The following is a 26,268-nucleotide window of genomic DNA, read 5'->3' on the forward strand; positions in this document are numbered from 1 at the left end:
CCTGGGTACGGGCCCGAGAAGTGGGGTTCAGGACATGGTGCCCAGAATGTGGCCCCTCCTGGCCCTGTAGCTAATTTTGCCACTTTGTTAGCTGATGTTCTGCCCCCCACTTGTTCATCGCTATTCTAAGGTCTTTGTGGTAGGGTACTTTAATTTACACTTAGATGATACTGCTTGCTCAGCGACCTCGGCATTGGTTGCTTACAGCTCCTCCAATCAGTCTCTGACTGGGGCACATTCTGAATCCTTTATTTTCCAACTTGGCCCATCTAGTGACCGGTCCCCCTTATTCCGCTCACCTGGTCTGATCATTTGGCTATTCCATCCTAGGTTCCTTACACCAAACTAGTTTCCAGCCATCCCCCAGTCCAGGTAGTACTGGTGTGCCAGTAGACCGAAGTGTCCCCCTCCAACTTCACCCAGGTTCTGGACTCCAGTCAACCCACCCTGGATAGCTGTGTTGATAAAGACAACCTTCAACTGGGAAACTGGATTAGTCGCATCTTAGATCAAAGAGCCCCCCTGGCAAATCAGTCCTATTGTAGACAGAAACTATCTGCTGAGTGGTTCAATGATAACCTCTCAGTGCTCAAGAAGAACTGTAAGCACCTTGAGCCCCTCTGCCGTAGAGTCTACGACTCTGACTGTAGAGGTAACTACTCAAACGTTCTCAAATTGTACCATGGTCTCATTAAACAGTTTAGTTGCGACTACTACTTTAATAAAATTCAATCTGCTGAGAAATCTTCGCGGGAAGTCTTCACCATTATTGAGTCACTCTCTTCCCTGTCCTGTCCCAAGTATCAGCTGCCACCTTGCCATCAGAGAATGGCTGCAATGCCTAGCCCAGTTTTACTCACACATTTATGCCTCATTCCCTGTGAAATCCAAAGACACTCCCTGCCTAAACAACTGGTTTGATCCTGCAGATGGTAGCTCTTGGCTTCTGCATCTCAAACCTATTGAACTTGAGGAGCTGTCTCCACTGCTTGTGTCAGTCAAGTCAGGCTTTCAGGTTGATCCGGTATCCCCCTCCATCCTGGAATGGGTGTGAAAGCAGTCCTTTCTTTGCTTCATGACCTACTAAACCCTCCTTAGCTGTGGGTTGGATCCCCCAGCAATGGAAACATGCAGTGGTGGTCCTATTTCTTTAAAAAACCTCTTCTGCACCCTACCAAGCCTGATAACTATTATCCCATCTTGACGCTGCCTTTCTTTGCCAAAATCATGGAGATGTACATTAACCTGCAGCTCTCCACATTTATTGAGGCCAATGATCTACTCCATTGGACACAGTTGGGCTTTAGACCCTCTTATAGTACGGAGTTGGCCTTGCAACTGGCCACGGAATCCATTCACCAAATTCTGGATGCCGTAGACACTGCAGCACTTCCAATGCTGGACCTCGGTGCTGTGTTTTATACATGATTCCATAACATCTTCAACAAATGCCTGTGGAAATGCAGTGCGGGCCACAAAGCTGTGGGTTGCCTCCTTTCTGCGGGAGCGCACCTTCCAGGTGCTTCAAAAACCTTATCACTCCAGCGTGCTCCCGCTGCAGCAAGGAGGGCTGCAGGGCTCCACCCTGAGTCCAACTTTATTTTATATATACATGCTCCCCCTGGCTGAGGTCATCGAACGCCATGGATTCACAATTATCGCATCTGCTGATGACACTCAGCTCATCATTACCCTCTCGCAGAACTCCGCCCTCAAGGCTTACTCGCTAAGTTCCTGCCCGAGGTCTTGATCTTGGGTAAACAACCTAACATCTGGTCGACTGCCTGGTGGCCTGAAACTCTTGGCTCCATACCAAGCCCCAGGCCCACGGTTAAACACCTGAGCATTTTTTGTTTGATGAGAAGCCGTCCTTCGACAGCCAAATCACAGCTCTCGCAGAGAAATACTTAGGAGTTTTGAAGGCCTTCCTACCAGAATCTGTGAACAACACAGCGGTCCAAGTCTTAATTATGCCTAGGCTGGACTATTGCAATGTGTTATATCCATATGTGTCAGAAAATCGTATGAAGAGACTCCAATGAGCGCAGAAGGCTGCGGCTCGTCTGCTGATGAACCTCCCCAAATGCGCATGTACGGGAGCCGTGCTGTCCAAGCTGCATTGGCTACCAGTGAAGAAGAGACTTTCCTTTAAAGCCTTGTGCTATTGTTACAAGGCTTTTGTGAATAATGATCCATGATACTTTCACTCTTTAATCAACCCTTATGCTCCACTGGGCAACCTTAGATCTACTGGTGCCATGATGGCCAGCATTCTAAAAGTTAAGAGAGCGCGCTTTGGCAGTAGCTGTTTTAGTTATCTAGTGCCAAAACTCTGAATCCGCTGCCTCTTTTAGTTTGTCAGTTCCCCTCACAATCTCCCTTCTAGAAAAAAAATGTAACCTGTCTGTTTAGACTGAGCTAATTCTACTGGAAATGATGCGCATGCGGCCTGCAGGAGTTTGGACGTTCAGTGCTGGGACACTTTGTGGTGAAGTAGCTATGCACTTAACAAGCTCGACCATTATTATTATTATTATTATTATTATTATTAACAGCCCGTTAAGGGCCCCCAAGGGACGGGGACACTGGAGATAAGCCAATACACACAGTCTTAACCGGAGACGTCCAGAGGGATTTCTTGATCCTCCTCAGAAGATAGGAATGGTGTCCACCTCTCTTGCTAAATCGGTCACAATAAGTCTTGGCAAACCCCCAAAAGAAACTCCTTAGTCAGAACTGGAAAGCAACATTTCCTTCTGTGCATAGTTTACACTGGACTTGGCAGTTTATAACCCTATTTAGTTCTGCAGACCTGTCATTTCTGAAGTTAGAGATCCCATCACAGATGTGATTGCTGATCTGTACTAGCATCAATGACAGCTTTTGCGATGTTACCAGTGTTGCCTTGTGTGATCACAACAAGTGCAGTGAGAATGGTAATAAATCCAGATGATTAGATGTAGTTCAAAGGAAAGCTTTATTATCTTCAACCACCAACAGGTCTAACCAACAGGTCAGCTCTTCAGTGTCTCCTTAGTCAGAATGCCGGTCTCATCATGGAACCATGAGACCCACATTCTGTCACCAGGACAACCACTGACATCAACTCAACACATAAGAATACAAGTAAATTACAACACATCCCCTTTACAAACAAACCGAGGAACTTACAGCACCCCAGAGAATAAGATGCAACTATTTAGAAAGAAAAGCAAAATACCCAGAATCTACACACATAACCTAAAATCCTAGCAAATTCAGAGCTAAATAGTACTAATACAAAATATAGTCTTTAAACTTTGAAGGTATGTGCTTCCGTCTACTCAAATTGGCAAAACCCCCATTCCTTCCTTCCGGAACACAACCACGAACATTGGCTGCACCCGGATCTACGCCATCAAACTTAACCAACCTAGACATACTCCAAGTACAGCCATTGTCCAAGGTCACAACATTCCTTTTTGTTGTAATGATGACAAAAGGACCTAAAAGATTAGACAACCCTTTATGACAACGTTTCACCCTCTTCACCCAAACTCTATCTCCAACATTCCACAACCTTTTCCTCACGGACATCATAACGCACTTTGTACCTTCTCTGATACTCAACAAGCCTAGTTTTCTTCACCTCCTCACACACACCCTTGCTCACCCACTTAGGAAGCCAAGCTGGGTTTAATTTTGAAACTGCTAATCTCCCCCTTAAGGCTTCAAAAGGAGACTTCTGGGAAATCGCATTGGGAACTGTACGATGTGCCCACCAAGTCTCTCTCAACACTTCACTAAAAGAGACCTTAGAATCAAGTGCCCTTTGAGCACAACTCTTGACAACTCTGTTAATTCTCTCTGTGAGACCATTGGCTTGCAGAGAATATAATACAGTCTTCTGATGAACTATGCATAGACCTTCAAGAAAATCTTGCATCTCTTGGGAGACGAACTGCACACCATTGTCAGTGACCAGAAACCTGGGTACCCCTTCAGAAACAAAAACATCTTTAAGAAATTCAATTACTGACTTAGAATTGACCGTACCCATACACTTGGTAATCACTCACTTTGAGGTATAATCCACCAAAAGCACAACGAACCTCTCATGGAAAGGCATTAACTCCAAAGGACCCATGATGTCTAACCCCAACTTGGTCCAAACTGCATCCAGCACATCCACAGGTGAAAGGGGAACTTGATTGGTCACATGGGACTTGTCATTGATGGCACATAAGTGACAATCTTTAACCACAGACTCTACCATTCGATCCATTCCTGGCCACCAATACTTCTCTCTGACTCGTGCTTTTGTGAGACTTCTTCCAAGATATCCCTCATGGGCCAGATTAACTACCTTATCCCTAAGAATATCAGGCGGGACCATCCTATCTCCCCTCATCAATTTACCTTCACAAAAAGTCAAATCATCCCTCACACACCAATATGGTTTCACAACAGGATCAAGATCTTTGTAGCTTGGCCAACCTTTAGCGACAATCCCTTTCAGAAAAATAAATGCCTCATCCTTAGCAGCACCAGACAACCACTCTTCCTCTGAGAGTGGATCTTCCATCACCCAATTCACATACACTGACTCATCATTCAGTTCTTCCCCACTTGCTGGTAACCTGGACAAACAATCAGCTGACTTGTTGCTTAGATCGGAAATGTAGTGCACACGAAAATTAAACTCCTGTAGCCCTTCACTCCATCTCTTAAGCCTAGGAGTCAAATGGTCACTGTGATGACTCGAGAAAATCTGAACAAGAGGGCGATGATCAGACTTCACTTCAAATGGGATCCCCCATAAATAAAACTTAAAATGATGTATTGCCCAATATACACTCAACGCCTCTCTCTCAATACAAGAATAGTTTGCCTCCGCATCCCTAAGAGCCCTGGAGGCAAATGCTACAACTTTCTCTTCCCCATCCTCCACCTGCGAAAGTACTGCCCCCAATCCCTTGAGACTTGCATCGGTCGTAGGAATAGTTCTCAGTTTCGCATAAAAATGACCTAATGTAGGCATCATTCCAATTTCTGACTTGACCAAATTAAAAGCTTTTTCGCACTCTGGTGTCCAAGCAAAATGCACTCCCTTCCTCAGTAAGACTCTGATTGGCTCGACAACACTGGCAAACCCTCTCACGAATTTGGAGTAAAACTCCGCCATACCCAGAAAAGACCTAACCTGCTCCTTGTCCTGCGGTGCAGGGGCCTTCACAATACTCTCCGCTAACTTAAGTTTGGGTTGTATACCCTCTCCAGAAATAATGTGTCCTAGATAAGTCACAGATTTCAACCCTATTCGACACTTATCTCTCTTAAGAGTGAGCCCTCTTTCCCTCAATTTGCACAACACAGATCTCAAAACCTTCTCATGTTCACTCTCACATTTCCCATAAGCTAAAATATCATCTTGAAAAAACAGGACATAGGGAAGATCTCCAAGTACCATCTTCATTATCCTTTGGAAACAAGCCGCCGCCGAAGCCAACCCAAAAGGCATCCTTAAAAATTGATACGCCCCCAAAGGAGTAACAAAAGACGTTAAATGCCTGGAATCCTTGTGAAGTTTGACTTGATGATATGCGGAGGACAAGTCCAACACACTAAAAACCCTAGCTCCCTTCAACAAACTAATGCATTCAGAAATGTTTGGAAGAGGTTGCCGATCTACCCAGATCCATTCATTCAATCCGCGCAAGTCCACACACATCCTCACAGCAGATCCACCATCCTTGGGTGCCAAAACCACTGGAGAAAGCCACTCTGACGCCTCAATTTCCTCAATCACCTTCAAATCCAGCAATTTCTTTAGCTCCAACCTCAATGGCTCCATCATCAAATTTGGCACCCTGCGTACCTTGTGCACACAAGGCTTTGCCGAATTTTTCAAAATAATCTGGTGTTCAAAACCATTCAAACAACCTAGAGTATCCGAGAACACCCCCGGAAAGTCTTTGACATACTTCTCACTAACATCCACATCATCAATCGATGACATTTTTTCACACAAACTTTCACACATCTCATCCATCAACATGACTTGATCCCTGGGATTGGTGGCATTGGGATTTAAAACTATTCCTAAGTCACATTGATACCTCCAGCCAAGAAGATTATCTCCCCTCACAGCAATATAAACTTTGCCCGTTGTTTCCCTCTGTTTAAATACAATCTTAGCAGTTATATATCCGACAATGTCTACACGGGAACCTCCATAACTAAAAGGAGCAATATCCGGAGGCTGTAACATCACACTCTCCAGTCCAACCACCTAATCCCAAATTGTGTTTCCAATCAGTGTGAACGGAGAGCCAGAGTCAGCCATGACAGTGAAGTTGTTATCATCAACAGAAATGTCACAAAAAGGCATAGTGACCTTCCCAGAATCCACCTTGTCTTCCACTTCTGAAATATTAGATATGACTAGAGTACGAATCATGTCAGAAGGGTTCTCTACATTGTGTTTTCTTTTCGAGGATTTGCAAACTCGGGCATAATGTCCCTTGATACCACAGTTTAAACATATTGAGTCTCTGGCATAACAGTTGGGAAAACTTGAGGAATGCGAAAAACTTCCACATCTATAGCAGCGTATTCTCCGAATGTCACTGTTATTCTTCTCCCTATCAAAAACACGCTGTTGTCGAGGATCACGCTCATTTCGCAGTTGAGTATCTCTATCTCTATTACCTGTGGTATGCGATTGAGTGTTCCTCAAGGTACTTTTATTCTTTGATCCTAACGACACTTTAGCAATGCCCTCAGAAAAATCAGTCTCATCGTCACACTCTGACATGGAGTGGACACTTGCTTGGCATCTCTTCGTATTCTCACTATGAGTTTGGTTACTATCCTCTTTGTCTTTCCTGATTTCTTTCACCCAAGAGGAAGTATTTTCAACCCCTTCCACAATTGCGATTGCTTCAGTCAGTGAAGGATTTTTAGACAATAACTTTCCCTGTACCCTTGAACTGTTGGTGCACCTTACGAGCTGATCCCTTACCAAGGAATCCGACAATTCACCAAAATCACACGTACGTGCTAATGTCTTTAAAGAAGCAACGTAAGTTCCAACTCGTTCTGCAGGACCCTGAACCCTTGTGAAGAATCTATGACGTTCCAAAACAACGTTAATACGCGGTCCAAAATATTGTTCTAACATTGTCATGGACATTTCATAGACATCCGATGGTTCTCCATCTCCACTACCAATAGTTAGAGGATCCATGCTGTCATAAGTGTTTCTGCCTTCAACACCTAGATTATGCAATAGTATGGCTTGTTTCCTTACAGCAGAAAATGTTTCTCCCCCAATGGCTACTAAATAAGAGTCTAATAGGTTCTTCCATCTCTTCCAAGGAAGGAGAGGTTCACCCTTCTCGGATAAAAATGCTGGGAGTTGAGACATGCTGGTGGAAGTGGCCATATTTTGTATAGTATCCAAAATATAGAAAATACCCAAAAATCAAGGCAAATGTCTCACCTTAAGAGTTCCTTACTATCACGATGCCAGTATTGATGTGAGGACAAGAGAAATCACTTGATGAAGGCAAAACGCGATGTGTAGCGTGTAGCCCTAACCAAAATGGCCGCCACGCTTAATGACGCTATGCGCAACGTAACGCGAGCGTCAGCGTCACAACGTCACAACCTCAACGCGACTGAGAACTTCATGGACGAGACACCCGAAGGAATGGTAACCATGGAGCCAGCAGCGCGCGTTGGTGCTCGTGAGACATTTGAAAACGAGTAAGCAAACAACGGTTTACTTATCGTGTATCCGCAAAGTCCTTTAAGAAAAATCCAATTGACCTCGAAATTTCGTTGTAATCTTCGTCGTAGTGGTAGGCTGTAAATCCAATGAGTTGTTGCCAAAAGTACGGTACTAAAACCATAAATCCAGAGAGTTATCCATTAGTCCATCCAGTATTTGGGTTCGCTGGGGAATCGGTGGTTGTGGCATGTCCCCAATCAAGCAACTCGTCGCCAGTAATAAATCCAGATGATTAGATGTAGTTCAAAGGAAAGCTTTATTATCTTCAACCACCGACAGGTCTAACCAACAGGTCAGCTCTTCAGTGCCTCCTTAGTCAGAATGCCGGTCTCATCATGGAACCATGAGACCCACATTCTGTCACCAGGACAACCACTGACATCAACTCAACACATAAGTAAATTACAACAAATGGTTTATCGCATACTATAACAGATGATTTTCAAGAGATTTGAGGGTTTGAATCATAACCATGATATTCCTCAAATGACATATTTTCAGGAGGATTTTTGTCATGCATTGGGGGCCTTCTTCGCCGAGGATTTCAGACCCCAGAGTGCTGCGGGGGCCCGGAAGAGGGTGAGGCACTAAAAGACAAGAAGCGCTCTCCAGCTGTGCAGGATTTCTGCCATACATTGGATGGCCTTCTTCGCTCAGGACTTCAGGCCCCAGAGTGCTACTGGGGCCCAGGACAGGGGGAGGTGCTATTAAGCTCTCTCTAGCAGTGGAGGATTTCTGCTGTGCATTGGTGGCCTTCTTAATCCAGGACTTCAGGCCCAAGAGTGCTGAAGGGGGCCCAGAAGGGAGGAAGGTGCTATAAAACAACAAGCTCTCTCCCCCAGTGTGGGAATTCTGCTGTGCATTGGTGGCCTTCTTCGCCCGCTACTTCAGGCCCAGGAGGCAGGGGAGGGAGGTGCTATAAGACGAGTGCTCTCCCGCAGCGTGGGATTTCTGCTGTACATTGGTGACCTTCTTCAACCAGGACTTTAGGACCCAGAGAACTACTGAGGCCCAAGAGAAGGGGGCTTTGGGAGGCAGCTGACCACAGGGAGGTCTGCCCCTGGGCAGATTGGGAGGGTGGCGCAATCCAAGAACGGCCATTTTGATTTGGGCTATATACATAGCCCAATATAACCTAAGTTATATAAAGGGTTAAATTGGGGTCCCTGCCACCATTTTAGGTTTAGGTGACCTGGTGGCTGATGACAGGGAGAAAGAAAGGGAGGTGCTATAAAGACAACAAGCGCTCTTCTGCAGGGTGAAAAATGCCCAGGGTGTGCGCGGGTGAAGACCAGACCAAAACGGGCCAATCGGCACCCATCCATGGCCGGATATGACCGGGCCAGCCAACGCCTCTTTGCCCACTCCAGGATTCCTGCTAAAGATGAGAAAACATAAGTCTACTGCTACATTGCAGAATGTGATGGCGCCAAATAAAAGGTCATGCCCCAAATTCTCCAAAATGTCCTTTTTAACTTCAGCTTTCTGTGGGCTCTGTCACTGATGAAATCATCACAGTTGAGGAAGAGCTAGGTCTACTTACTCCAGGGGCAAGCAGGTCTGCTGTTGGTATGATTTTGCCTCCTCGTAAGTTTAGCATTGGGCACTTGGCCAGTGGCGTGACACGAATGTATTGACTATCGAGGCAGAGGTTCATTTATCATCCCATGGAAGTGCCCATGATAAGACAACAGCAGAGTGCTGGCTGCTAGCCCACAGGCAGTTAAAGTCAGTAACTCCTATATCCCCATCCACGATCATCAATTCCAGTTCCAAGCTGGGCATTTCTAAGCAGCTCAAGTGGAGATCCAAAAAAACCCTTGACATTCCAGTCGACCAGCAACTGGCCGTCTTATACTCCTGGCTTGAGAGTTTGGTTGTTGGTTCACTTTCACGATCCTAGGCAGGATTGGGGCAGTGGAGAACGCCGTGTGCGATATGACTTTTCTGCTGAAGTAGCAACCAATGTCATCGCCTACTAGTGCACGCGGACTACCCCAAGGGATGACTGAACCCACGGCTAATGTGCCAGGGACTGATACCCTGGCGGGTACGGTTGTCTTAGGTGGGGCCGCAGTAGAGGAGAGCACGGCCCGCCTCAACCCAAGACTTGGTAGATCATGGGGCAAGGGCATATCTTTGTCCCCACATCCAGTGCAGAGTGTAAACCCTTCAAGGTGATCAGAGCGTGTGGTTAATACATTTGCTAGGCCCACTTCATATGCCTGCATCCGTGCCCCAACTAAACCTGTTGTATTAACTTACCCCCGGAAGCCTCTCCATATGTAGTTGTGATGTGCAATGTTTGTCGGCTAGGTGAAGGGAAAAGGGAGGATTTTGACCAGTTAAAAAACAAAGTGTCACATTGGCAAGGCAGACAGGCTGGCATGGGAGGCCAATATTAAATTCATCAACGGCAATGGTTTAGTGGTAAATTTTAATTCGCCTGGAGTGTTGACGTGTTTTGGCACAATCTGCTGGTCTTATGAGGCAGAGCAGAGCTATCAAAGTGATCCCCTTAGGGTTCTTTCACAGGTCCCGCCCCTACCCTGCTAATGTAAACAGACTTGGATGCGCAAAATGTTTGCAGTAGCACACCAGCAACATAGGGAATCTTGAATCCATTTGTCCGAGCCTACTATGCACCACAAACAGTCCCGTGGATGGAACCTTATCTTATTAGGGTCCGCACATCAAACCTTCTGCTGACAATGTTTAGACTGAACCAATTACATTGGCTGTTAGCCTTTCTAAGGGGCACCCATACGGGTTGAGCTTTAGTCGTTGTGGCTGTGATTCTATCTCTGTTCAAGACACACTACACTTGGTAATGTTTTGCACATTTTATGTGATCCTATGCAGAGCTTTTATTTTACCACTTCTTTAAAAATGTGGTTCTTTCTATCAAGTCCACCTGGCCCTACCATTTTTAGGTTGAGCCTGGTAGCGTATGCGCTGCTACGCGAACTATGCTGTATTGGAGTATGTACTTGAAGCCTCGCCCACTCTCTGCCCATATTTGTCATTGGCTTGTGTCATTGTCCTTCTTAAATGCTGGCATTTGATTTGTTATTATGCTTGTTAGTCCCTCCTTAGTACTGCCTTGTCTTCATCTGTAACCTCCCATGAGGACTGGACCTTTTACTTCGGCTGTTACATGGTACGTCTTCTTTAGTCTGTTAGCACTATTTTCTTTAATGAGTTTCTCTTACTGCAGGAGGGTCTTTCATGTGCAGTTGTGACCACCTGCTTGTTTATTTAACTGGTAGCAACGGGGAGCTCTTCAGGGACCATGGGAGACAGAAGGGGGCAACTAAGCGATGCCTTCAAGCATTTGGAATGCAATAGGTCTTGCATTTGCGAAGAGTTTAAGCTATTGGCATTGTAAATGACAATGCCTTTTATTTATGTTTCAAAAACCAAAACATAAATAAAAAAAGGCATTGTAATTTACAATGCCGTTAGCTAAAACTCGTGTAAATGCGAGACCTATTGCAGTGCAGATGCTTGTCACAATTAGTGGCAGATACTTTTATTTGTTATTCCATGGCAAGCTTCTCTCTGATGCAGTCAAAATTAGATATCTGTTCCTCGACTGATTGCCCGTTAGTAAGTAGGTGCTCGTTTTTATCTCCTACCTTCTGTTGAGGAACCCTAATGTGGTTTAGCTGCCATACATCACATTACTCTGGGAGTGGTTTATGTATTACCTATTTTAATATAATGTTTATATTTTTAATCTGTATTTATTTTGATTGTGTCATTCTGAGATGAATTTTTATGGAGTTTGTTAAATTCCGAAATAAAAAATATTAATTGATTGATTGATTGCAATATTTTCAGAAAACCTTTTCTGTTTTACTAGATTTGAATGTGCACTTAGTAGAGAAATGTTTGCAGTGATTTTTTAAATTCTGAATTTGTATTCTTTGAATGTTCACTCCATTTTGTTTGCACTGTACACAGAGCACAATAGACTATGATCTGCACATATGGCATGGTCAGAGGCCTTTCATTTTCACAGTATACCTATCCATAATATCTGCTGGTGATAATCAGCTGCTGCTGTGGATACTATTCATGTGCAGGGCAGGTCCTTTGGATCCTGCCCATAGTAATGCCTGTGGCCATGCCCTGTGTGCAGTACCGCTCTCCTCAGAACCCATAGTGTAGATACCGTAGGCTACTGCCATACCTTAAGGACCTGTAATGTTATTTAGAGGGAATGATCACCACCCTCTGTGTGCATTACTCCCGTCTACAATACCCACAGGGAGTAATCTTTGGTGAAGTCCTGTGAAAACTGTACCATGGACATGGCCCTCTGCCATGCTCTGGGCACAATGCTCCTATGTACAGTATCCAAGTGCACTGCATGGGACCATGTGATGTGGCCAATTTGCACAAGGCATTGCAGCATGCAATATGTACAGACATGGCGCCTATCTTTTTCTGGGCTAAGATTCCTGCCCTGACTGCAGAGTCTTCGCATTAGTATGCATACGTTTTTGTAGTAAATATGGAAGAGACAGAGGGGAGTGGCTGGAAAATAGGGAATACTTATGAGTAAAGGGGAAGAAATTAGAGAGGAGTATGGAGGGGTTTACGGAGAGAGTTACGGAGAGACGTGCACCCATGTCTAGTCGTCCACTGGAAATCAGCATATAAACACCAGATGGTGCGGACGCGCAGCGGACTCAAGTTAGCCCTGATGGCGCTCTGCACCTTTCAGCCTTGTGTTATGCTATGCTCTGACTGATTTGTTTTTATTGCTTTTACCGCTTCGCATGTTCTGCTATTGCTAATTTTGTTGCTAGCTTTTAAAACAAAATGTATTTGCTGCTCACCGCTTATTGCACGTTCAGACTGCTCTTTTGCACTTCAGGGCCGACCCTGTTCCGCCGCAGCTGGCGTACTGATTGTGCGGAGGGCGGACCCTTCTTTGCTGCTTATTCCACACACACTTCCGGTCAGGACGCAGTCTAGTCGTCCACCGGAAATCAGCATATAAACACCAGACGGTGCGGACGCACAGCGGAATCAAGTTAGCCCTGCTGGCGCCCCGCACCTTTCAGCCTTGTTTTATGCTATGCTCTGAATGATTTGTTTTTATTGCTTTTACCGCTTCGCATGTTCTGCTTTTGCTGATTTTGTTGCTAGCTTTTAAAACAAAACGTATTTGCTGCTCACCGCTTATTGCACGTTCAGACTGCTCTTTTGCACTTCAGGGTCGACGCTGTTCTGCCACGGCTGGAGTGCCGATTGTGCGGAGGGTGGACCCTTCTTTGCTGCTTATTCCACACACACTTCCGGTCAGGACGCGGTCTAGTCATCCAACGGAAATCAGCATATAAACACCAGACGGTGCGGACGCGCAGCAGACTGAAGTTAGCCCTGCTGGCGCCCTGCACCTTTCAGCCTTGTTTTATGCTATGCTCTGACTGATTTGTTTTTATTGCTTTTACCGCTTCGCATGTTCTGCTATTGCTGATTTTGTTGCTAGCTTTTAAAACAAAATGTATTTGCTGCTCACCGCTTATTGCACGTTCAGACTGCTCTTTTGCACTTCAGGGCCGACCCCGTTCCGCCGCGGCTGGGGTACCGATTGTGCGGAGGGCGGACCCTTCTTTGCTGCTTATTCCACACACACTTCCGGTCAGGACGCTGTCTAGTCGTCCACCGGAAATCAGCATATAAACACCAGACAGTGCGGACGCGCAGAGGACTCAAGTTAGCCCTGCTGGCGCCCTGCACCTTTCAGCCTTGTTTTATGCTATGCTCTGAATGATTTGTTTTTATTACTTTTACCGCTTCGCATGTTCTGCTTTTGCTGATTTTGTTGCTAGCTTTTAAAACAAAATGTATTTGCTGCTCACCGCTTATTGCACGTTCAGACTGCTCTTTTGCACTTCAAGGCCGACCCCGTTCCGCCGTGGCAGGGGTACCGATTGTGCGGAGGGCGGACCCTTCTTTGCTGCTTAATCCACACACACTTCCGGTCAGGACGCTGTCTAGTCGTCCACCGGAAATAAGCATATAAACACCAGACGGTGCGGACGCGCAGAGGACTCAAGTTAGCCCTGCTGGCGCCCTGCACCTTTCAGCCTTGTTTAATGCTATGCTCTGAATGATTTGTTTTTATTACTTTTACCGCTTCGCATGTTCTGCTTTTGCTGATTTTGTTGCTAGCTTTTAAAACAAAATGTATTTGCTGCTCACCGCTTATTGCACGTTCAGACTGCTCTTTTGCACTTCAGGGCTGACCCCGTTCTGCCGCGGCTGGGGTACCGATTGTGCGGAGGGCGGACCCTTCTTTGCTGCTTAATCCACACACACTTCCGGTCAGGACACGGTCTAGTCGTCCACCGGAAATCAGCATATAAACACCAGATGGTGCGGACGCGCAGCGGACGCGCGCCGCCGGCGCTCCAAAGGCACGCCTAAGGCAAGCCCGTCTGCGCCCATCCGTGCCTGGACCGCGCCAAGGGCAGAACCCCTGGTCCATCAACCTACCATATGCTAAGATACCCCGTTAGGGAGTTATCTCTTTTGAACTATACGATGGATAGGTCCTGGTGAAGGCAATGCAAGCTGTTCCTGTGGCTCCACACTTCTACAAGCACGAAGGATCAATGCTCTCCAGTCTCCCCAAAATTTTCAGAGCCAAAATCCTTCCAAACTCTCTGGCAGAGCCGAGATTTACTGTGGCCTTGTCAACGTTTGATCATTGGCAAAGCACAAATATGAAGTTGCATATACAATAGAAAATGTGGGATTAGATATACTTTTTATAACGGAAACCTGGGCAGATGCTGCCTCCGACCCAGATTGTATCACCGCAAACCTCGCTGGATTTCGAGCAATCAGGGTCGATAGGCCTTTAAAAAGAGGCAGTGGAATAGCTATCATTTTTAGAGAGCATTTTCCAGTAACTTAGTACCCTACCTCAACGTCCTCTTATGAGTCTTTCCACTTCGCACTTGAACTCAGCCCTAAATTCAAAGGTATTTTATTGTATCGACCGCCAGGCACTAGAAGCACTTTTACAATGAATCTTGATAGCCTTCTTGAACCTATTCTTTTAAATAAGGATTTCACCATCCTTGGAGATTTTAATTTTTATCTGGAAGACAAGGACAATAGAGAGACAGGAGTGCTTATAGACACATTGGGAGCTGTAGGCTTGACCCAACTAGTACAGACCCCCACCCATGAGGCCGGGCATACGCTAGATGGCATTTTTACTTCGGCCCATGGGCTCATGCTAAATTAAACTCTTCCTCTGACATGGTCAGACCATCATTAATCAAGTTCAGTCTTCCAGGTACTATTGTCGGACATGTTGGCACCACTAGGCCTCCTGCCTCCTCTCATATAGTATGGAGTAAAGTGGACAAAACAATCCTCCATACACATCTGGAGGGTTCACGACCACAATTCCATGGCCACACTGACCTAGCAGTTACCAAATACACAGACTGGCTTACTGAAGCAGTCAAGGCCTCAGTACCCACAAAAATATCTTCAGGGAATAGGAACACTCCATCTGCCCCCTGGTTCTCAGACACACTTCAGAAAGAAAAGCAAAACTGTCGCCGACTGGAACGTCGTTGGCGAGCAAACTATCACTCACCGGAAAGGAAAGTTTATTGGACCGCCTTAACGCAATATAAAAACCTATTAATATCAGACAAGAGGGACTATTTCACCAAACAGATCGAGACAGCAAAAAATTCCCCAAGGAACTATTCACTGTAGTAAACAGACTTACAATACCCAATAAGACAGGAAGGAAGGGCAATTTCAAAGTTCTGCAACGACATTGCAGCGGCATTTAAAGCAAAAGTCCTGGATATTTGTAAGGTCTTTAAGGATGGATCAGGGCCTCTCTCCACTGTTCAAACGATTTGCCCCGACCGTGATAAAAGCACCCTGCTCAAGTTCTCCCCCATTTTTTCAGAAGCAGTGGAAAAATACATAAAAGAAGCAAGGTCAGGATGCCCCTCGGACCCATGCCTGCCAGCACTTCTCAAAGAAATAGTAGATTTGGTGAGACTTGGGCTTGCAGACATTTTTTACTCTATGTTTAACTCTGGTATCTTTCCCGCCAGTTGGAAAGAGACGTCCATCCTTCCGCTGTTAAAAAAAACCACCCTGGATGCGACCAACCCAAATAACTATCAACCTATAGCCAGATTGCCTGTACCGGCCAAAATAATAGATAAAATTATGAATATCCAATTATCTCAATTCATCTGTGAAAACAACTTGCTTGACCATTCCCAGTTCGGATTTCGCCAAGAACATAGCACGGAAACGGCACTTATTAAAGTCACCGAGGAGATCAGAGCGGTGATGGACGGAGGAGGCACAGCCGCCATTGTGCTCCTCGATCTGTCTGTCGCTTTTGACATGGTTGATCACGTCCTTTTGCAACAGCGGCTGGAGAGACTAGGGGTAGGGGGCACAGCGCTGGCCCTACTGTCCTCCTTTCTTAAGGATCAGAGATTAACGGTGTCACTTGATGGATTTAACTCAGTATCTTACACCTTGCCGTTTGGAGTGTCACAGGGCTCCTCCTTAACCCTTCCCTGTTCAACGTTTATGTTTCCGAACTGGCCCCTCTGATCCGGGACGTTGGGTTTAGTCTGACGTCATACGCCGACGATACCCAGATTGTGGTGGCTGCATATAAATATCAAACCCCTCCTGTCCAACAGTTTCAAAACTGTATGTGTACAATAAACAGATGGATGAGTACACATTGCCTCAAACTTAACTCCGAAAAAACTGAGGTCTTGATTTTTGGAAACATGCAGCCAACTTGGGGCAATCTGTGGTGGCCGGCAGGGATGGGAGTACCACCTAAACCAGCAGCCATAGCCAAGAACTTGGGTGTATGGATTGACAATAAATTAACACTCTCTCAGCAGGCCAATGCTATTGTCTCCGCTTCACACTTTCTTATAAAGAAAAAATAAGGAATATCCTTCCGTACATCCCCGCGGAGACTAGAAAAATGGTGGTAAAATCTCTCATCCAGTCCAAACTGGATTACTGCAATGGGCTATATCTGAATATTCAGAAGCAGTGTCTAAAGAAGCTTCAGATGGTTCAAAACACAGCAGTACGGCTATTGCTCAATATCCCCAAGCATAAATCGGTATCAAATGAGATTCGTAATTTGCACTGGATCCCGGTACCTCAGCGTATTAAATTCAAGGCTTTGTGACTCGCCTACAAAGCACTGAATCACACAGGCCCTTCCTTTCTCCAGAACCTTTTTGTATGGTATAAACCTACAAGACACCTCCGTTCTGCAGGGGCCAGACTCTTAACAGTTCCCAGAATTCGTACATCGCACTGGGGTGGCCGCAATTTCCATTATGGCAACTCCAAGCTCTGGAACACTCTTACAAATGAACTCAGAAGTGCAAGCTCCCTATCCATCTTAAGGGGAAGGTTAAAGACCTGGCTGTTCCAGGGCTAGACGCTGCGTAGGATTACTGTGTCCTTAGCACCAGGACACCGGGTATTTGTGCACTTTTATAAATCCCGTTAACATTAACATTAACAAAAGAGTAAGCCCATTGACATTCGCAAGCTGCACTGCTAAAGTTACTACAGCCAAAATTACCCAAAACAGTAGTAAGTGTACAACAGCCCAGAGGTGGAGTAAGTCCAGCACCACACAAGCAACACCCTCCACCCTCAATAGAAATCAATGGAAATAGGGGCATAAAATAAAAGTCAATATGAAATAATGTTAAAATAAATTAAAATATCTAAACTATTTAAAATATTGAAATATCCTCCTTTGAATTTAAAAGTTAATGTAACATTCATTTGTATTAAAATATAATTCCATTACTTTTAAGTAATTTTGCTCATCACTTTTAATAATTATGAATACATACAAAATATATATTTGTTTACCCTAGGTGGATTTATTAAATTTAAACTTTAAAAAACTTTGCTTAAATTTAACATATTTAACTTAATTAAATGTTTATTTAACATTGAGTTAATAGTGCCATGGTATTTTTTCTATTGTGGGCTGCATTTAAACTAAATAAATACAATTAATTTATATTAATATTTAACATACAAATATGTTTTCAATTTTTTCAGGTTTAATAACTTTTTTAATATTTCCTATATTTTACTTTAGGGAGATCTTCGCTATTAGAGAAATGTAGGTTCCTGTATTAACACAAAAGAAAACTGATGGCAGAGTCACTCTAGTAAAGAAAATTAAACATGTCAAATATTTTTTCAGAATTATATCAAGGGGCCGATTCCGATCCGGGTCGGAAGGGCACCGAACGCGATCCGGCCAGAAAAACTACGAGCCGTACGCGTGTTTTCCGGCCGACTCGTACAGCTGTGCGAGCGAGCCAGTACGATGCGAGCTACATGAAATTCACCGACCAAGTAGTTTCTGGGTCCGAACCGCTCCGTACGTCTCGGTCGTAAGCTAACCGTGGTGTGCAATGGATGCGATTCACAACCGAGCCAGTACGATGCATGCATCGGACAGCCTGTGCGAGCCGGAGTGTCCGGCTGGCAAAAGCTCCCAGAGTCGGACTTCGGGGGTCCGTGTCGGACCCCCGACACCCGCAGCCGTACGACTGGCACACAGGGGGAGACCTATGGGTCTCCCCAACACAGGCATGTACGGTGCGGATGGCACCGACGCGTACCCACTGTAGGGGGCGCACTTGTTTGAGACGTACCAATTCAGTCAATGGGAGCGCATGTACGCGTCATACAACTGGCTCCCATTGACTTCTATGGGAGTCCGACCGAGTCGGACAGCATACGTGCGCATCGTACTCGTTCGGTCGGACTGTAGGGGTCCGGCTCGGTCGGAAAACACTCCGGATCCGACTCGGTCGGAGTGCTTTCCGACCTGGATCGGAATCGGCCCCTAAGTTTGAATTATGGTATGTTTTAGAGTTGGTTTCATGGAGCTTTTTGTATATTCATCACATCAATAAAGAAAATAGTGTACTTGCTCCCCTATCACTATAGAATTGTGATTCAACTTCGAAAGTACAATAGGGTACAAAGTGACCACTGTCAAAGCTGTTAGACCTCCCACCCCGCCTGCCCCCTCCCCCCCAGCGCCTTGAGAGCCTCACAGGTGAGTAGTACGCTTATAATCCCACTGATTGATTGATTGATTATACCTACATTGGACTATTAAGGAATTGCCCACACTCTCCTGTTTGTGTCTTTGTTTTAATCTGTATTTAGGTGCAATTACTATTTGGGTATAAAAATGAAACATAAGGGAAATTACAATCAGAGAAAAATGACACATCAAATTACACGTGTAGATATGCATTTTGATATTTGTATAATGATTTAGAGAGTCTTTTACTAACTACAGACATCTACGAGAAGAGGTTGGCAGTAGGAAATCGAAATATTATCCTACTTATTAATGACTGATCTATAATGATGGGGCATCAAAATAGTTCTATCTGGATTCTAGACATGTTTTTGGCTAATACATCTAACATCAGTTATAAGGACCAAATGTATCTGTCTGACTTATGTAATATTATTATATATGAGTGGTGATTACTGTGCTAATGTAAAAATAAATATGTGCTGGTTAATACTGTATAGTTATTAGTCTTAATATATGGAAATTAGGTGCTAGTAATACATATATGTAATATGTTAAATATCATGTAATTTCGCCATTTGGAAAGCTGATAAGAAATTGTGTTATTCCTTCCATTTATTTTTTCTTCCTCTAAATCCACTTTATTGCAGCCCTGAAGAAGTGTATGAATATGCTCAGGGTCAAAGATTGCTGAATTTATTTCGAAGTAACAGCACATCTATGTGTAATTGAATCTGTTTTTTTGTTTGAATCTGTTCAATGAAAAAAACAAAATTCGGTTGTTTACCAGATACACATTACAGCAAATATTCAAGTGTTGAATCGCATGATATACAGTGGGATACATAAAACAGGTCAATAAGGCAGAGCAGTGCAATAGTTACATTGTGCAATCTGCACATGTGTAGCCTATCCATGACTGAGTGTTGTTGAGTCCATAGGATAGGTTATATATAAACATGGGATACAGAAAGAAAACATCTGTCCAATGGTGCAGGTCTATGCCCCTAGTAAACCAGCAACAGGACAGTGCCCGCAATGAACCTTCTTAAATGGTGCGTGACACAGATCCACACTTTTGAAAACATTGAACTATGATAACTCTAACTCAATAATGCAACAGACTGCGCAGCTATGCAATCTAAGACTGCTCTCTCCACCCTCCATGACTGACAAGTGCTGTGCGGGATATCTGTAACAAAGAGCTTCAGGGAATGGGTGTGTGTGGGGGCAACATAAGAAAGGGGGGTCAGCCTGCATCCACAGTCTGTAATACTGAGGCCTCCGCTGTAGTGTCAGTGGCTATTATTGGCTCATCTGCACAGGCAGGCAGTAAATCAATTAAGATGGTGTCTTTCCTATGTAGACATACAACTGACCAATGAGAGCTTCCAGGTCACAAACGGTGGGGCTGTGGTGGACTTCCATCATCGAGTAATAATCCATGTGTAATTGAATCTGATAGGAAGGAAAAAGAAACAATGTATTTGATAATTCTAGCCTTAAAAGAAGGACGAATACTTGATGTGGATTGTCAATATTTGGGATCGTTTTATATGTAATAATTCATGCTCATAACCATGAATGGAGCAATACTGAAGAACTCCTATTTTAAATCTATATCTATGGAATGTATATTATATGTTTTGATACAAAATAAGGTTAATATAATTCTTGAATATTGTAAATCTATTTGTATCTCACCACAAACTTTGAAATTTATTTAAAAAAATATGGACCCACTTTTCATTTTGACTGCATATAGATCATCACTGATTGTATCATAAATGTACTATCATGTCTCTGTGTCTTGGACATCTGAAAAGAATGGACTTAGATGTATGTAAAGTCCACATCCTAAGAAGTTCTATGTGGCTGACATTGTCCACTCTACACCTATGCAGGCCATTAGGTTTGAACTCACTTCAGGGACAGCTGGCATTGGTAAAATAGATTGGAAATTAAGGACATTATATCTATGGAAATGTTGTCAATCTACCATTATAAGCAAATATTCATGATTAGGTGGAGAAATAATGTTATTAGCATGAAGTTTTACACCTCACTACCAAAGTACCTAACATAATTATTAGTACCTACTTTGCTTACACTACCTACTAGAAGTATCATCAGTATGATCTGCCTGTTGACTTGAGAAGGATTGTTTGGTTATTTAGGTAGTGTCAACTTTTTTTGTTTGAGCTTGTTGGGGTCTGGTATGGGCGTTCTACTCCTGTTGTGCAAGTTATGCTCATTAGATAGGGAATGATCTGAACATATGTTCTGTAGTAGTGCAGAGTGGTTCAGAAGTTTAGAAATGAATAATTCCCCATTTGTTTCACCTTTGTGTATTCAATTTAAGAAGCTGTGCTTTATCTGGCGTAAGAACCATTATATAAACATATAACAGTGTTTGTTTCTTATCGAATTTTGATGTGATCATGTTTAATAAATTAAGTTTGATGGTTTGACCACTTTCACTTAATTTTAGTTTGACTGTTCTTTTGTAACATAACCCCCCACGCCCCCTCCACTGCTTCATTGCTCCACTGCTCGTCCCGAATGGTCGCCTCTTTCAATCACCCCTCTACAATGTTATTTTCCTTTTTTAATTGTGTTTGTTCACCATGCTAATGGCGGGTATCCATCTTAAAACAGGTTTTACCCATTTAAAGACGACAGCGCCTGAGTGCGCAGATGCAAGTATGCACGGCGGTCACCAAGACATGGGTTTGCAATATCTGAACAAATCCATTAAAGGCGACTGCTACATATGTGCATGCATCCAGCGTGGCCATTTTTGAATGGGTTTGTACACATATTGCAAACGCATTCAAAGATGGCCTCTGTTATGGACATTGTTCAGGGGTCAGCAGGGTTAGCATCTCTGACCTTTGCCTTGCCCCCTGCGAGTCCTTGCACTGCCTTTGCAAACCCTGTCTTCAGAGGTGGCAAAGCCAATGCCAAGAACTGAGCAGAAGAGGAGCACTATGTACTTTCTGCAAGTCCAGCTGCGAACTGAGACTTTCAGCTCTAAGATCGGGGAAACCAATAACTGAACAGCAGTGCTAAGTATATTCTGCTGAATACATTTAAAAAAAATTAAATAAGAAGTCCATATTTTATTCAAGATGTTGCAGTTTTTTAATTATACACACATAGAAAATGATGTATTTTAATAAAATCCTCACCTATGTGCTCTAGTGAGTAATAATGCCTTACATGTAATGCTAGTCAAAATTAACATTGCTAAGGAACAATTTATCAATAAAAATGTACACATTGGTCTTCATAAAGAAATACAAATGTACAAAACCAATAATGCTTTTTAATCGTTTGTGTGCATCTTTCTGTAATTTTCTAATACATTTTCTTTTTAAGGTATACACTAGGGAAACTATTAAATCCTAACAGTTTGGAGTATACATAATTTGGCTTTCCAGTGTCATTTTGTGTTTTAGTTGTACTATATTTTCCTCTTCACACATAATTATTTTACGCAATAAAAATATAAAAGTTTAATGTTCCTATCATGCCAGCATTATGTTTGAAATATAGGATATATATAAAATAGATATTTATCTGTTATTAAATTGTGTTATTATACAAATGTGCTCTTAAGAGTTTCTTAACTTCAGCAAAGTCAGCTATTGTGATGTCATTGGGATTAAGAAAAATGATGTGATGCAACTTCCACTTCCCCTGGCATTTTGGTGAATTGATGCCCATGGCTTCTGTGGATGTGCATACTTCCACTGCAGCCATCTCTGAATGAGCTTGTTCAAATATTACAGATGCAGTCAAAGACAGCCATCATGGAGTCACAGGCATCCACTGTGACTATTTCTGAATGCATTTATTATCTTTGAACATACCCATTTAAAGATGGCTGATGCCAATGAGCAGGCGTCCACGGTACCTGTCTAAGGAAAAAAGTATTAACATAACCATTTACAGTCTAGCCTACTTGCTTTGTCAACGCTTGTTTTTATGTAGTGTTGAATAAGCAGCATTCGCAAGGCCCTAATAAATCCTAGTTTTAGCAGATAAGGCTAACTCTCTTTTCAAAAGACCTTAAGATCCGTATCACCTCATTACCTTGTTTTTTTTAATTAATTATATTAGTATAATGTTTGCTAGTTTACAATATGGTCTGTTCTTCACACTATGCCTCAATACAACTGCCTTACAAATTCTTATTCGTGGAAACCTCCTGTTCACGCCCGGATTGGGATTCAGAGTTTCAAGTATTTACTGTAAATCGGAGCTATTTCTCTTTCACATAGTGCGATGTGAACGGGAAGCAAGATTCGAAAAAAGGCAAAGCAACTGTAATTCATGTATGAAGCCTCCAGTTCGTCACTCTATGCCTCACTCCAAGCAAGACAGCTCAGAATGATGCGGGACCGCGCACCTGGGAAACACGGGCCGCGCGCAGCGTACTTACCTGTAATGCAATTACCAACTGAGATTGTGCGGCACTTCTAACGTGGGCCCCCGTGATTGACAGATGATGCGCTCATTCCCAAAGAGAGCTTGAGCAAGATGCAGCAATGCTGCTGGTTCTCAGAGGGTTCAGGCCCGGTAGCGTGGAGCTGAAATGCAGCAGGAGCGGGTGACTCACCCTCAGACTGCAGTAAGGGACAGGAGGATACTTGGTGTGGATTCATCATCAGTGGACACTAACCTAAGCAACAACGGGTGATGCAACTGAACTGCACACCTGACCTGTGCATGGGCGCTGGGTGAATCTCAACGAGAGAACTGCATTTGCACAGTCTACAAATTCCCTTTTTGCATTTTAATTTCACATTCAGGTGTAAAACATGGACATGTCATGGCTTCCTGTCAAACAGGCCTTCCTCTGGTCCCCAGGACTTCTGCTGATGGCCTCGGAGTTGCACACCTGATAACACCAGTGAGTACAGTTTGCTAAATCAAGGACCGAACAGGTGTTCCCCTTTTAGGAAATGGGGACATAGTATGTGTTTGTCATGGTGGGATAGTGTGGGTCAGCCATTGCACAATGTACACAATGATGTGTTTCATCTATACCACCAGAGTAGATGTATGCCTTCCATCTTCAGTGACGCACTGTGGGAAAGCCGTGATCTCACTAGCCTAAATCTTGCTGTACGCCTATAGCTTGGACCTTTGCTGAGTGGCCCTCGGTGCCCCTGATGGGGTGCAGCCACTGAGAGCGCCCACCCTCTGCAGGGACCCAGGACCCTCCTCAATGGCTGTATGTTGCATATACCTTGCACAGAGCCATGGCCTGAAGTGTGTTTCCTGACTGTGTGGCAGTCACCCTGTGAAAAGCTATCACAGGGCCAGGCAGTGGAGGTTCCTGGGACACCCTCGACAACGTCTGGTGACAGCTTTGCAAACTGTGGGCGACCTCTTGGGTGGTTTCCTTCTGTGCACAGAGAGGAGTCTTTGTGCCATGGTCTTGGTTCTTGTTGGGAACCACACCTTCATCCATCCAAGGGAGAGAAAGTGGCACAGGGAATCTATGCGCGCTTGCACTGCTCTTATGTATGTATTATATATTCCATTTTACAGAAAGAATATAATAGCAAATAGGGCGAATGTCGGCGTCCTTCAGCCAAAGTGCTGCATTTGCGCTTTATATGTCCTTCTCTTACTTGCAAAACGTGCTTCTTTGCTTATTGTCTTCTTGGTTATATTTTTGTATATTTAATCACTTTTCTTTAGGTATTTCTCTAGCTTGGACATAATTAAGGCGAACGCTTGAGCGTGTTACAGAGATTTCATGAAGAGATCACATTTGCTGTCTATATTTACAGTGTTATCAGAGACTTCGCATTGCATAAGAGCACAAGAAGATCAGAACATCTGTAGGTTTATATTTACAGTGGTCAGTACTGTAATAAAGTACGTGGATTAGAAGCAGATGTATACACTATAGCACAAGGGAGGCGAACCCTGTACTAGGAAAATGTCATGCGACAGAATTCCTGTCTAGAAGGAGTGTGCTGGCGTGGACAGCATGAAGGAAGGTTGGACCAGAGTCCATTCCTCAAGATGAGGTGGCCTCATGTATACATTCTTTATTTGACTCAAATGCAGTACATGTGTGAAAGAAGTGACAAGCATATATACAAACAGGTATGTATCCAAGCAAAGACCATTCTCTGTCTAACCATTGTAACGCTTCCATTAATTAATACATTCATCATTAGGTTCCCAACAACACTTGAGAGCCGCGAACGCGCCAAGTAAAAGGAGCTCCGGGCACTAATTTATTTAGCACAACACGGTGCAGACAAAGGCACGACTGAAGTGCGTCTCAGAGCTCGTCTCTCCGGGCTGCAATACTCCACACCTTTACTTACTTGTGAATTTGGATTTCCTCCCGCCCAGCCCACACTGGCGTACTTTGCCTCCTTGGAAAAGTCCATAATAAATGTCTCCAACAAACTTGTGCAGCTCCGGGTCGGAGGCGTTGACCAGGTCGACTCCCGTCTGACAGAGTATTTTCCCAGTCATCCACTTTTGGGTTCCCATAGCAACGGTTAGGGTCAGAAAAGAGGCAAAACTTAAAGCCGAAACCAAGGAAAACAGGGTCTTTTTGAAACAGCCCGGCATCCTAGGCGTTTCAAGAGATCATGTTCAGGGCTGCTGTGGGGCAAGGATGTTCGCGAACACTGCGGCGGTGCTGAGCGGGACAAACGCAAGGGGCCAGTTCCTCGAAATATGCCGTTTTTAAGCCCATGTCTTTAAAACTAGAGAAGAAGAAGTTAAAACAGGGGTATATCCAGTCCGAAGAAAAATGCTGCCAGGATGACGTCCTGCGTCGCCGGGGCAAGAAAAACCCTGTCAGAAAATAACAGCGCGGAGCGGCTTCCACCAGGGCGTAGTGTAACCCCATCTCTTCTGCGCCACTACTGTTTCACTGGACGGCTCCATTGTCTCCGACGTCAGACGCTCGGATTACAGCTATTCCTTGTGGTGCACGAGGTACGTAAACACAATCCCGCTGCCACTCAGGGTGTCACACAGATTAGAATGTCCCAAATATTTACAGGCGCAGGAAAGGAAATTGAAATTTGGGAACATGAATTTTAGTGACAGCGAAACTGTATAGAACATCTATGCATGGGTGGCTCCAAATCGCTTTCTTAATGTCATCACTGTCAAACCACTGCAAGATTCTCATAAAATTGCAAAATGATGCCTTGTCTCAACAGCAGCTGAATGGGCGCCCGCGTGCTCAAATCAGTGGCATAACGAAACTTGAGAGGGCCCCCCTGCAAAGCACATGGAGGGGCGGCGCGGCCCACCATCTACCACTTTGCCCTACCACCCAGAAATCTAGCATATTTTGATTTGAAAC

The 26,268-nt window shown here is 44.2% G+C and overlaps 1 protein-coding gene across 1 annotated transcript in view; it reads right to left on the bottom strand.

The window, feature by feature from the left end:
• Positions 1-25,848, bottom strand: part of CLRN2 (clarin 2) — a 236,410-nt gene extending 210,562 nt beyond the window's left edge. The window contains exon 1 of the mRNA XM_085642374.1: positions 25,268-25,848. Coding sequence (XP_085498500.1) covers positions 25,268-25,520 — 253 coding nt within the window. The 5' untranslated portion in view covers positions 25,521-25,848. The remainder of the gene's footprint in view (positions 1-25,267) is intronic.
• Between the last annotated feature and the right edge of the window lie 420 nt (positions 25,849-26,268).

Source organism: Triturus cristatus, chromosome 2_2 (genome assembly GCF_964204655.1).
Source record: "Triturus cristatus chromosome 2_2, aTriCri1.1, whole genome shotgun sequence".
Classification (NCBI taxonomy): Eukaryota; Metazoa; Chordata; class Amphibia; order Caudata; family Salamandridae; genus Triturus; species Triturus cristatus.